This window comes from Bombus bifarius, unplaced genomic scaffold (genome assembly GCF_011952205.1).
Source record: "Bombus bifarius isolate JDL3187 unplaced genomic scaffold, Bbif_JDL3187 scf7180000008190, whole genome shotgun sequence".
Taxonomy (NCBI): domain Eukaryota; kingdom Metazoa; phylum Arthropoda; class Insecta; order Hymenoptera; family Apidae; genus Bombus; species Bombus bifarius.
In genome coordinates this window covers 1,002,691-1,017,123 of record NW_022884499.1, presented here as the reverse complement: position 1 = coordinate 1,017,123, position 14,433 = coordinate 1,002,691, and the positions used below count along the sequence as shown (strand labels likewise).

General features: G+C 34.6%; 1 protein-coding gene across 11 annotated transcripts in view; it reads right to left on the bottom strand.

Moving 5' to 3' along the window:
* Positions 1-14,433, bottom strand: part of LOC117209689 (rho guanine nucleotide exchange factor 17) — a 70,360-nt gene that overhangs the window by 18,919 nt on the left and 37,008 nt on the right. For all 11 annotated transcript variants that reach the window (XM_033451959.1, XM_033451955.1, XM_033451958.1 and 8 more), the window contains exon 9: positions 3,807-3,884. In XM_033451959.1, the coding sequence (XP_033307850.1) occupies positions 3,807-3,884 (78 nt within the window). The remainder of the gene's footprint in view (positions 1-3,806; positions 3,885-14,433) is intronic.

Here is a 14,433-nt window from a genome sequence, read left to right as displayed (position 1 = left end):
CGGTTTATTTGTGCTTTCCTGATGGATACCTTTCTATTATTTTTCTAAGACGAAGCGCAACATGAAAAATCGTTGGTAGCCAGCCCCAAGGCCATTGCTAAATAATCGTTCAGCTCGAACAACAATCATCGTGGACCGTACTGTTTATAAAATATGACAATCAAACGTTTCATGATATACGCGGACGGGTGTTGCGGAATTCGAATTCTTCTGGTAAATTTGTCGAAAAAATCTTGCGATGGAAATCGTCTCCTATGCGTTACGTGGGTGTTTTCATTTTTAATCAAAAAATTAATTGTTAGTGAAATACCCAAAATTATATGTGACGAGTCTTCCGAGAAGTATCTCTTTTCGAAAATACGTAAAAAAAGATTCGAAAATGTTTGCTAAACAGCATTGTTATTAACATCGATTAGATGGTTCGTAACAATCGTGTGTTTTTATTCGGAAAAGAAAAAGAAAAGAACAAAACAGTGAGATTTAGCGTTGATGATGAATTATTTGCTTTTGAAAAAAGACACATGTATCTTTTAACTTTGATCATGTTTAAGTAGAGTTTAGGTCATGTCTAAAGAAAACATAATTTTATAGTCGTTATTTAATAAATAAAAAATTCAAAACTATAGCATTGAAACGAAAGCTTTCATTTATTTTTCATTTATCGAACTAACGAAAGTGCACATGAGTGTACAGTGTACAACCCCGCACACGTTCCATCGTCAATTTCATTTTGTAACACGTGGATGATCGGTTATTACAATTTTCTGGTTACGATTGACCGCTTGTGTATGAAAAGGTAGAATTTAATAATCCTGGTGAAGGTAAATTTCATCCCCTTGCGATAAACTGGATCGCGAAATATAAATAAACTGTTAGAAACCAAACGTTGTTTCAATTATTCGTCGCGATATTAACATTCGAATCGATGGCCACGTTCGATAGAACGAAATCGTATTTTTATCGTTTCTATGTTCGATAATGATATTCGACAGCGTTGATCCATCGAATTCTTTACGAGCAACTATCTGGATCCGTAAATGTCTGGACACAGTAACGTTTGCAGATTTGCGTATGCGATTCGAAAATAGGCGCACATTAAGACAGGCTGAGCGACTAACACGATTCATCGATATGCAAATTGAATTAATATATTGGTTCGGTATGAGTCATTGATTATTTGTACTTCTAACAATGGATATTGAGTATAAATCTGCAGGCGATAATATTAAAACCAATATTTTTGTCATGTTCTTAAACGTAATTATTAAAAAGATATTATATATATAACAATAAAAAGGACATTTAATGAACGATAAACTTTTAAGATTCTTTAATACCTAAAAATTATTAATTTAAAATTAAACCGCACCATCGCTTCTTTAAAACATTCCAAAAAATATTTTCAAAGAATAAGAGCAAAACAAGACATGAAAAAAAAAGAAATAAGAAAGAAATATTATCAAGACTGTGTAACCAATATTTGCGCAATATTTTACGTTTCAAAAATAAACTGATATAATATCATGAAATACGGAACAACACACATCTGTCGACAACTACGATCCTTCGCATCGCTTCGATCCATCCCTTATTTATTCAATCAACGTAGAACTGGCAGCGTAGAACCAATACAGGAGAACAGATTGAATATTCCCGCAATTCTCCATTTTCCATCACTATATTCGTCTAAAATATGCGGAGCTTCTGAGAATAGCGATCGTAAAAGAGTTGCCGCAACTGACATATCGATACGCGCAAATAAATCTAGAAATCACGTTTGCCACCATCGAGGATCGGTTATTAAACACAGAACACGCGCTACGACGCAGGACCGCGAAGGTTACGGACCATTTACGCCTAGCGTTGTTTATGAGAAATGCTCGTCCTTCTGTGATCCTATCGTGTCGCAAATAGACTGCGCTGTAATTACGAATGACTAATTGCAAGCATTATTTATCGATTCGGCAGCCTTTGAATGCGAATACTAGAACGAAACTCGAAACACTCGCAGCTTCTTTAAATGTCAAGCGACGAGGAAACGATGGACGATCTTCTCCCGCACTCGAGTTTCCTGAAATGGCGCGAAGTTTCCTTTGCTCGGAGCAATGAAACGGAAAAATTTGGATCCTCGGCTGTGCAGAGAGGAAAGAATTATGAAGTTGTAACGAGAATTGTTTCTTTTTGTGTAAATATGGGGTAACGAGAGGAAATATCGTTTTCGTGGAAATTTAATAAAACGAAACGTTGTTCGCAATCTCTTTTTTCCTTCCAACTTTTACCTTTAACCTTTCCGACGAAACTGATGCCATTTTCGATAAAATGCAAGTAAAGAATTGCTGCGTTAGGGGAACTAATTAGTCTTTTGTTAGCACAGGTAAAGCTCTTGGTAATTTTCTATCTATCATACTTACGTATCAATGTTACTTGATATTTACTTTTACATTATTTATCTGTAAACTGCGATTATTTATAAGTTCACGGAAAATTTTAAAACGTAACGATGCACAGTGTACAAATAATATACAAAGATACAGAAAAGTGCTTATTTAGTAAGCAAAAGAAATTTCTACTTAAATTTTATTCCTTCAGTTATATTTGTGGGGATATGAGTTTACATATATGCTTTTAACTTTTTAAAAGTAAAAAAACGAAAAGCGTTGCAATGTAGGAACTTGGTGAGTTTGTCATTTTGAGAATTTGTCAGGAAGCGCTATTAATTCGGATGGCACATTTAATGGAAACAACAAGCCGGAGATGCGAGGCTGCATAACTTAACGAGAAGCTTTTCACGAAGTAGATCAGTCGAGTGGAATCCTTGCTCGAATGAAGCAAATAAACGGGCAACGAGTTTGTTTACGAGAAACAAGGTCGCGGATCCGATGTTCGAAGAACTTTCGGAAAGCACATCTCCCAGTCGACGTGCATACCGATGTTCCTTACCGGAAGAGAAAACAAGACGGAAATCGAGACAAGAGTGATCTATGATTGTTTCGACATGCTGTTTTACATCCTTTGGTTGCGATATATAATGACCACTTTACGAGAAAAAAATTTCAAGAAACTACGTTGGATTAACACAGAAAATACGAGAAATTACATTTTTGGTCTTTCCCAGGAAAAAATTTTGATATTTATGATACTGACAATCAATTTTATTTTAACAAAATTCTCCTTGTTATTATTTTATTTTATTGTATTTAAGGTCGCGTCAACCATTCTTTATGGTCACAAAATTCTCTTTCTATTTAGTCTTGATATTAAACATAAATAAATATCATAAATATTTGAGAAATATTGTCTTCACAAATTATCACTGAATGAATAAGTTGCTATCAAAATCGAAATATAAACAAATCATAATTTATCATGCAGTTCCCACGTAGGTGATCTTCATTTTGAGCACTAGCCCTAATAATTCTAGTAACTGCATAAATGTTAACATTTTCGTCATTTTCCCATGTGCTTTCATTTTTTATATTTCCTCACTATTCGAATATTTTGGCATAATGGCATATTGTCATTATGCTAGTAAATTGATATTTATTGGAAAAACATGATTTTGCACGTTATTATTAAATTCAAGTATTAAATATTTCCTTAAATAATGATTATGGTTTCCATCGCATTCACACGTAAATATTCCCACTATTGCATTGAGTGATAGAACGTAGGGGAAGATACATATGGAGTGGATGGAACTTCAACGAAAGCATAAATTCGAATGAAATTTCAAGAACATGCAGCGTTATATTACACAGTGAAATTGCATTGATTTGTAGGCTTTATTAAAATATTGATCTACTCACATTGACTAGTATCTGCAGTGCTTCCACGTACGATCGCTCCGTATCGTACAATTCCACGACTACGTGAGTCCTCGTATCCTGAAAAACAAAATTAATAACTACAATGTAATGAAATAACATTTTGTAAATATCAAGCTCATTAAGGATTAAAAAGAATGACTAAGCAATTCTATGTACAAAAATATTAAAAGAATGATTATATATAGCCTAATAATATCTTTGTAAAGAAAGACAAAGGAAAACGTGTAAACATGCAAAGATTCGTACTCTATAAATCACCAGAATAATACAAGAGTCATTTGGAATATAAATGTTTGATAAATCAATCAGGTCTGGGGAAACCTATTTAAAATTAAAATAAAAAGTAATGTTTCCAATAATGTTACAGATATTTTTATTTTCATGTTGGTTGGAATTCATTGGAATATCGGTTTTCTTAACTCGTAATCTTGTCAGAGAAATAATAACTGACGCAGTATCGATAACATTTATATTCGATTTAATCTAACAACAGATGTAGTTATAATTGTGTAAAGAATGTCTTGTTTATTCAGTAAACATTCGATAGTGGCAAGATCAAAGCAAATTAATAAGCGAACTTCGAACATAATTGTAACGATTATGTGACCTCATCGTTAAAAACCATCTAGTCGTATATCAAGTATTACAATTATAATGTAGCTAAGAATAAAAGAACTAGACGTTAAATAAGCTTTAAAAGAAACACTTCCTTTCAAATAGTTAAAGAGAATCCTTTATATAGCTGACCTGAGTTTACATACTTATTACAATTTGTGGTATTTAGGTGTAAGCTGTATTCAATAGGAAATACATATATCGCGACGTTTCACCAGCATTGCATTTAGCTTCTTCAGAGGTCAATATCAGCGTGTCACTTGACCCCTGAAGAGGCTAACTGCATTGCTAGCGAAATGTCAGAATGTAATTCTCATTCGACACGACCTACATTCGAAAGATTCCAATGGTAACAAAAATCTAACGTGCCAGAAGGTATTCTCATTCATCACCGATTTTTGAATCTGATTTATTATTTTTGCAAACATTTGTGTAAAATTATAATGATACTTAAATAACGACTCTTAAACGGAATTTATAATAGATAAAATTATTGATGTAAGAATTCATGTAGATATTTTAAAAATCAAATTAAGAACCTTGACGATGACCAGTCTCCGATTAAATATCTATGAAACTGAAGTAATAACATTACTAGTCGAGCTTAGGCATTATTTAAATAAAATATTTGGAAAATAATTAATATATTATTAATAATATAATAATTAATAATATATCATCTTATTTGATCAGACATTACTGTAAAATAATACTAAATAAATGATTACTTTGGAGGTAGAAAAGACAAGATAGGCTTATTATATGAAAAAAACGCGTATTTTAACATTATTAATTATAAAATGATATAATAAATGATTTAAACATTCGAAAAGTATTCAGATTTAAGAAGAGATATTTTTAAAATTCTCCTAATTATTTTGATATTAATACAAATCAAATTCTTTCCGATTGTTCCATTGTTCTAGGATATCCTGAACAATCAACTGTTTCGAGAACAACAAATCCCGTTGTTTCGTGATAAAGATCGCACGTGCCCACGTATTGTACGAGCACGCGCGGACGCTCACGTGTTTACTGACATCGGCATGACACTGATTACGAGAAAAACTATTCTTGGTTGCATAACGCATAAGACGCAACAGATAATCTTATGGCTTGGGCTTAGACAATCGTGATCGACCATTATGACATAATCATGGTTCAAGTCTCGCCCAGGTGTTCGATCTTTTCCATCTTCGCAGTCGTTTTTAAATTAACATAGGAAGTTTTCAGGTATCCTTTTTAAGTATATTCTTATTATACCTCTATTATTTTACCTGCTATTATTTTAGATAACTATAAAAACTATAATAACTACAATAACTAGAAAAGAATAGCTCTTCATATTGAGGGCAAATAATTACACGTGAATTAAAGTGAAATCCTACAATGAATGAATATTTGATAACGTTCAACTACAATCGAATATCACAGCATGGTAGTTGTAATCTTAGTCCAATATTTGTAAGAAAAAATTTATTGAGAAACAACACAAACAAATGTCTATTCTAAAATCTACAAAAAAGAAGTCATTTCTGTATGCTTAATATATTAAAACCGTATCATACAAAACTATGATCCTCATTAAACCCCAAATATATGATGAAAACGTCTCCATTCATAAGCTAATTACTTAATCTATTACTACATTCACTTAAGTTATTCTCTTAAATGCTTTTTTAAGAATTCCTCTGAAAACGAACTTCTACTCAGACAGATTACTCCTCACATCGTTCGATTTATATCTGGATGAAATAAAAAAAAATTCTTTTTCTTTTGCCTGCTGCGTTACAGATTATACAACTTCCTACGCATTTTCCACGAAACAATGGAGCGCAATTTCACGGACACAGGAAACGAGGCAGATGGAACGGAAAATACACCGGTTTTTCGAGCCGTGCATTAATTAGTTTGCCTAGCAAAATTTCGTATTCGCGCGCTATAATCGATGCCAAATGGGCGGGAAAAAATATTGGTATCGGTCGAAACAACGCAATGAGCACGATGGTTACAATGCGTGTGCAATATGATCGGTTGTGTGTGCACATATAGGTGGTTGGATTCATGTAAGCATGAAAAGGAAAGCTACCCACGCGGTCTGTGCTGACACGTTCGTTACTTTCGCTGTCCACCGACGGCTGGCTGATGAGTTTGCGATCAGCATTCATCGTCATCCTCTTCTACCGCCTTTGCTAGTCCCTTGATACGTTTTAAACTCCCTAATCGCGTATCAATCCGGCTCCCCACATTCGAGTCCCATGTCGATTGTTTACCAATCGTCTATCACACTTCGCAATCGTGAGTTTGTCTAATTCGCCTATTATCTTATATATATTCGCCGTTTGTCTATTTCTCCGTCGATAAGTCTAATGATCTGGAGAGTTGATCAAAGACATGATCTATATATATATATTATTCACTGGTTTTAGAAAATGTCCATTTGATATCGTTGACGTCTTTGATTAAGTTTCAGATAGATTGTTCGTTATCTAGAAAGCTAAAAGAAGGGATTTATTTTGAAATGTTCAGTAGAAGATAGTATGTAGATGGTAGAAGAAAAACATAAAAACTATATTTTTGTTGATTTTTTGATTGTAGTGTCAGTTTATGATTAAATAGGAGAATTTTAAGATGACATAATTGAGTATGAAAGTAACCTGTCGATTATTAAACATAGCGAATAAGTTGACAGAGTTTTATGAAAACTAAAAGTACAATCAATAAGACTAACGAGTTTTATTTAAAAATTTTAAAAATATTTTAAAAATATTTAGAGGACCATGTTCAAAATTCAAAAATGTTTAAAGTATTTAATCGTTGTTTTTTTCATCCTGTACAATACAACTTTACTCTACATTAATACAACATTTTTCAATATAACTGAAAAAATGGAAGGATGCTAGATAAGACATTTCAGCAGTATATATCTCGTGATCTCGTTTGCCTACTGCACCCGTGTCCCACTAAAAATACCGCAAATCGTGTAAAAGTTATATCCAGTTACAAACACGAAAGAGTTATAATATAGGAAAAGATGACGACGGGAGAAAAGGAGGTTTTCTTCGATCAGAAGTTCCCCCTTATCAGCTACAAGCGTCGTTCGTTTTATGCTAACGCAGTTTTTATATGAATAACATTTTCTTTACAACGTAACACCAGGAAATATTAATAGAAAGGATTAATCATTGGAAAGTTATAACAACTGTTGGAAGTGAGAATCGGCAACCGAATTTTAAGCGAAGAAAAATCGCAAAAAAATTGTATCAAAATAAAACGAAACAATTCCAATATCATGTTATGAAATTTAAAAAAGTAATATCTGTAAATAATAGTGTTCCAATATGGATATTTTATGATATTCGTATGATACGAAAATGATTAAATCTCGTGAACAAAAGTTTATTTCACGTCTGTTCGAGCATTTCGCTTATAAAGTGATTCAGCAGTGCCACTTTAAAAGCTCGGACCGTACGTCCGGCAAGTTTTGGCGTTTCCACGTAGAGCTTTCACACTTCGAGCAGGGATGATCATATGTCGAACACGTCGTGCATGTACCACCGTTCTTCCACGCCGCGTTATATTTAGCTAGCTGACTCAGGGCCCCCCTCGTGAGCTTGCAAGCTCCCCTTTCTGTCTTATTCGCTCTTTCACGCTTGTCCTTCTTTCCACCGAGAAACACGCCATTCCGTACGATTACCGAACCGATTACATTCGAGATTCGAGCGGTCCCTAAAATCTGATTTTCGTATCTTTGTTAATCGACAGGGCGAAGTTACAATTTTCGAGTTTGTTTTAAAAATTGTAGTTTATTCTTTTGTGGTACGATAAATATCAAAGATGAATGAATATCATAAATATCATATAAAACTTGTAATCAAAGTTACAAATTTAACTGTAACTAATTTTAAAGCACTCGAGTAAAAAAATTAATTAAGATAAAAATTGTATTTGAAGTGATTTTATGTGAACATATTGAAGGGTAAAGCTCTGTGAATATGACATTTTTATAATGCTAAATTATTACGATACTTCCAGCTATTATTTGATTTCACAATATTTTTAATTTACGTGTAATCAAAATTTCATGTTTATGTATGAATGTAAATAGAAAATTATAATTAGAATTAAGATTAAAACGGAAATGTAAACAATTTTCAATTGATTAAAATTATTCTCAGATTTTCTGATGACCATTGATTCCTCGACTGATCGTTAATTTTAATCACTTTTTAAACCACTCTGAAACCACTGCAAACTTCGTTATCGTTCCGTGTGACGAGTGAAAAGTGGAATTCTACCGGTATCCCTGATCAATAATTCAATAATATTTCCACGAACAGAAGCAAGACGGACGAATGGTTGGGAAAGTAGAACACCGATATTAGTTTAATGATAAGGGGTCCTTGGAAATCCTAGAACTGGAATGCGTTTTCACGTGAAATTAGACCCTAATAGAGAAACGTGACGTTGCGAGAACAGATTGACAAATGTCGATGCAAGGCTACGTCTATGGCCCTCGTATTCAGTACAACGCGCGTTTCTTCCTCGATGGAATTCGAGAATTCCAATACGGTATGTTTCTGTCGATACGTCTTATGATTCCCGTTATTATCGCAGCGGCAGAAGTCAATCTACGATCTAATATATCGATTAGATTAATGAGAACCCTAATATCTAATGCATTTCCTATTCTACATGTAAAAGATAGAAAGAGACAGTATTCGAAGGAATGAAATTTACTAAAATTTGATACTATTAATAGTGAATAAAAAAGAAAATAACAAAAGGCAAATTAATTGATTTAGGAAACTGCTATATATTTTTTTTTACTGTATATTTGCTTTGTTCGTTGCATATTTTTCGAAGTCAGAATTTATATTATACATATAATTTTAACTTTAATTCAGAAGAACGGATGAAATCGTATAATATCAGAGACACAATTTTTATTTATTGCATACATCTCCTTCTACTCGTGTGACATTAAACGACAGCTCCACGGGAGAGCAGCTTAGAACTAAGGAGCTTTTCTAAGAGACAGGGAAGCTGAAGCGCACTCTTTGACCTTTTTATTGCCTTGCATGTCATCATTTGCGTTATCGTTCCGCTGTTTGTTCAACATCGCAGAATCTACCACAGCACGCATTTTTACAGTGACCGTAAAAGAATAAGAAATAATATATCATATAAAGTACGGAAAAATGAAAAAATATTTATATAATTCAAGAAATGAAAAGAATTTAAGACAGACAAAGATAAGCATTTTATATAATAAAGCAACACGATCGTCATTATATTGATCCATTAATTTTATTATACTTTCTAAACAACTTCGTGTACTGTACTCGCTAGTTAATATTATCAATTCCAGGAATTGTTCAGTGAAATCAGACGATAATACGAATTTTAGTATTCTGAAGGATCTACGCGTTAATCCTGTCTAGAAGCAGGAACAGCAACACGAAGCTAAAGATTGACCCTTGACCTTTGTCAACAATCAGGATCACCGGTCTAGTACAAGTTATATTATTTCTGCTGACTGCCATATTAAATATGATTTCCTGCTTCTGTTGTGATTTTCGCGTGATAATTTTCAAACGCATAATACGTGGATAACGAACTTTATTTATCAAATAACGTCAAGTTTCACGAGTTCGATTAACACCGTGACTAACTGTGATTATTATTGCATGATTAATTCGAGACAATTAAGATCGACGGTTAGACATTTCACTTTATACCCAATTAAATGGTACAATCATATCGAACGATTTAACTCTAGACCGCTAGAACCCGCGAACGTCAAGATCGATATGATTATTTTCCTCGTTCCTCAGATTATGAGATGTAAGTGGTACACGACGTTGCGAATAGAATCGAGAATAAATAGAAGGTAGCCGAGCTTACGTGATGTACTAGCAAATATGAAGTTATACCGCTCGCGTAATATTAGTTCTAGCTGTAACCGGCAACGTTTTATCAAACTCATAAAATTCTCCCGTTATCAAAGATTACCTATTAATGATCCAACTTTCATCTCTAAGTAATCTCCATAGAAATTCAAACGCTCTGTTCTACATGCTATTACTCTTCTCGCTAACCATACACCATCTATTGTGTATCATCAACTACATCATACCAAACGAAGCAAAAAAACCTCTCTATAAAACAAACCAAACCAACGTCATCAATCAGGGGCTCAATCAATCGTCAATCCTAACTCTAATCATCGAACACGGCCACACTAGTTCTCTACCAAACAGCTCTCTTCGATTACCATTCTCAACGACACGATTCTCAAGAGACTCACACGTGACACGGGACGATTTAACGAAGGCTGGATTCAGCCTGGCCACCGAAAAAACCTCAGCAAACGGTCACGTCACGTCAAAGTACTCTCGTGTATCACGCCTGTACTCCTCTATTTCAAGATTGTACTCTTGAATCGCGATCCACGACGCTTGTTCGCACTGCGAGCCGCATTCTACTGGCCGATCTCGATCGAAGATTCGCACGTGACACGGGCGACGAGCCGGACGAACCGAGTGCAAAGCTCTTCTCTCGCTCAGTGTCGGAGCTTTCTCGCGATGCGGCAGCGAGACACGGCGTTACGCCTGAAACTGGCGACCCGCCGCACAACCACGACCAGGCTGATCGATGCCCAACAGAATAGCGACCGCTATGCGGAGCAAGAGAGGCAGATGTTTCGCTTCCAGAACGCCGGCGCACTCTCTCACGTGGATTACACGCGCGCACCCATGTATCCTGTTCATCCTGTTCGAAGAGCTTTTGCTGCGCCGCGACCTTGTTCCGGGAAGGCAAGCTCTAGACGACCTTGTACCGTCGCCACAGTTAAACAGCTAACCGATCGCCATAACAATCGCGTTTCCGCGAAACCACCAAAGCTCCCGGTTCATGATTTCCCGACCTCGCCGATACGCTCCTCTATATGACTTTCGATTGAACGTTAGCGAAACGCACGTTCCTGTTTTGTTTTATCAGACGGAGGACGATTATCAATATATTTTCATGACGTAGGAAGAAAGTCATGGTCATGATTTGGTTATATTGATTTTTGTGATGGTATTTTATGGTGCGTATATCATACTTATGTTTGATATTTGATTTTGATGATATTTATTGATTCGTGTCTGTCTAGTCGGGAATTGCTATGTTTGTTACAATCTGGCAATGTGGAATTCGTTACTCGAAGTTTCGAGAAAGGAAAAGATTGCATGGAGAAATGTTAGAGAGAAATATAGTATTCTTTGTATCCAATAATACATTGTCATTGCTAATTAATTACTCCATATAATGGAATAAATTTATGTTATTAACTGAAAGTTGTTGAAGATCATTTTTATAGTATGACACATGAATTTATATTATATTACGTAAATTCCATTGCTAATTGAATAAACATTTTGTAAAAATATACCAAATATAAAGGAATTGTTTCTTCAAATTTTATTGTACCAAAGAAATTTTAATCATTATTAACATATATATTAAATTATTAACAAAGAATATAACATATACTTTCATATTAATTTAAGAAAACAACCTTAAAGAATAAATAATATCACTTTAAAATGTTTAATTCTATACTATTTTATAAGAGAGAGCAATTTAGCATTGCTATAGGCGAAATTCTATTTGCACGTGTCCGCAACAAGTTCATTTGATGACACCGGAAGTATGCACCTGCACCAAACTGAATTAACACACGGTTGTCTATCTCCATAGGACGTCTACCAAGAGCAACTCATTTCTCTCTATAAGAATCGTTTTGTCTACTGTTAATAGATTCCTTTGACATCAAGATATTTTTGAAGCATGATTTAAAGCAGAACAACAGTATATAGTTTACCATGAATAAGTAACGGTAAACCATCGATGAGAGCTATTACTCGTTCATTCATTGCGAAATGTGATACGGAACCGTGAATTATTTTATACTCTTTAATGTCTCATGCCCTATATTTATTTCGAGGATGGTTGTTTAGTCTGGGCAGCGTCTCAGTCACGAAATTTTCCACCATTTTATTCGAGTTTGTCGAACGCCCTCGCTGCAGTCTGCTTTTCATTCGCCTCGTTCTCATACGGATTGCAGGTTGCTCATTCAATAGCCTCGATATATGAACTTTTGCACATTCAAACTTCCTCCATGAAAGTCATTATGTGTCGCGTGTTCGTGTCTAAATTACACATGCTGCAAGCACTCGTTTAGAAATCGTTATATAACGATTATTTGCGGTTGAACTTTATAGCAAAGAGATTGATATCAAATCCATATATTGTTCGGGTCTTTGGCGATTAATTTATTCATTTATGCGTTGATGTTTACAGATTTCATCAATAAATATGATTTCCAATGCTAATATTATTGATAAAACTTTCTGCAGATCATAAGTTACGAAATACTAACAATGATAAATTTTGTTACCTAACGGTAACAAATTTCATGAAAAACAAATAATAAATTACATAAAATAAACTTTATGACATTCGTAAATTATAATGTATTTGTGATAACAGTAAATCTTATTACAAATCGAGATAGTATCAATCCGCTATGTTATACTTAAAGCGATAAAAAATATTTGATCACGCTACTCTGAGACATTCTACCTATAACTATAACTAATTTTATTGCTTCGACACATGTTAAACATATCTCAAACCGGGATGCCAATATAAAATACCAAACGCGCGAGATTAAGTGTCGAAAACGAAAAGAAAAATAGATTTTCAGCGGCTGCGTGAAGTGATAAAGAGGGAGGATCGCCATAAATTATTCAAGAATCTACGTGGGCACCGACGTCACCGCGGACGTCATGATGCTCTGGCATTGTAAGTTTCGCGATTCATTCATAAAATCCTGGGAATCTACGTAATACATACCGACCGAAAATCGATGACATCAGAAAATAGATAAAGAACCGATCTGAAAATATCCTTATTTATCTCGAGCTCTGCTATTTTCAACCGGGTTTTAGTTTATATGTTTTCTTAGCGATCTTTCCACTAGAAATTCTATGCGTTCGCACATAATAACGCTGCCATATTTCATGTACCTCCGAACAAGCGTTATTTTCACGAAGCGTCAACTATACGTCTTCTCTCTTTTTCACTTTGATACCTAAAAATTTCCATTCGCCTCGTGTATTAAAATATCTCACCCTCGTAAACGTTTCGATACGTTTGACGTACAGGATATCGTAATAATAAATGGAAATTATACTTTCGAACGTGATCCAACTTAACTCAAAATACTATCAAAGAATCTCTTTGAGTTTCTTGTTACGACTACTCGGGTTTCCTGAAAGTTTTCGTGGGAAAATCTTGACAAACGTTACCTGTTTCATGTCACACATGATTCTGTTTTCTTTCAGAGTCTGGCTAAACGTATTTCCTTCGTTCATGACTAATTTCCGCTCACGTGCGAATCATTCGTTTATCTGTATCGTTAATACTGCTCATGTTAAAAAATAAGAAATGCTTGTTTCGAGAAGACAGCAATTTATTTTTGTCTGTTTTCAAACGCGTTATTATTAAATTCTCTCATAAGATGTGCGCTTTTTTATCAAAAATTTTAAATGAAATTGCAAAGGATTGACGTTACATTACATTATACTGATCGAATTATCAAACTCACTCCAATGACTCATCTATCGAGCTGACACATTGAATTTATTAGCGACATTACGTCTCTTTAGCGATACACAGTGCACGTCTGTCCTAAAAACTTACCTTCCAAAAATTATTCAAAGGGAAACGCTGCTGGTCATGAAGCGAATTGTAATTAACGAAAGAGCATCGACCGAACATCTCTTTGCTTATTAAGACCATAAAAGCGACGTTTCACCACAAAAGCAGGGACGAACTTGCCCGCTTACACAGCACGCACATGCTAAACGTGTCGATGTGTATCCGAGCAAGGTCGGGTTGCGTAAAAATGCCCGCGTGCTAGCCGGCAGATTCCATCGGC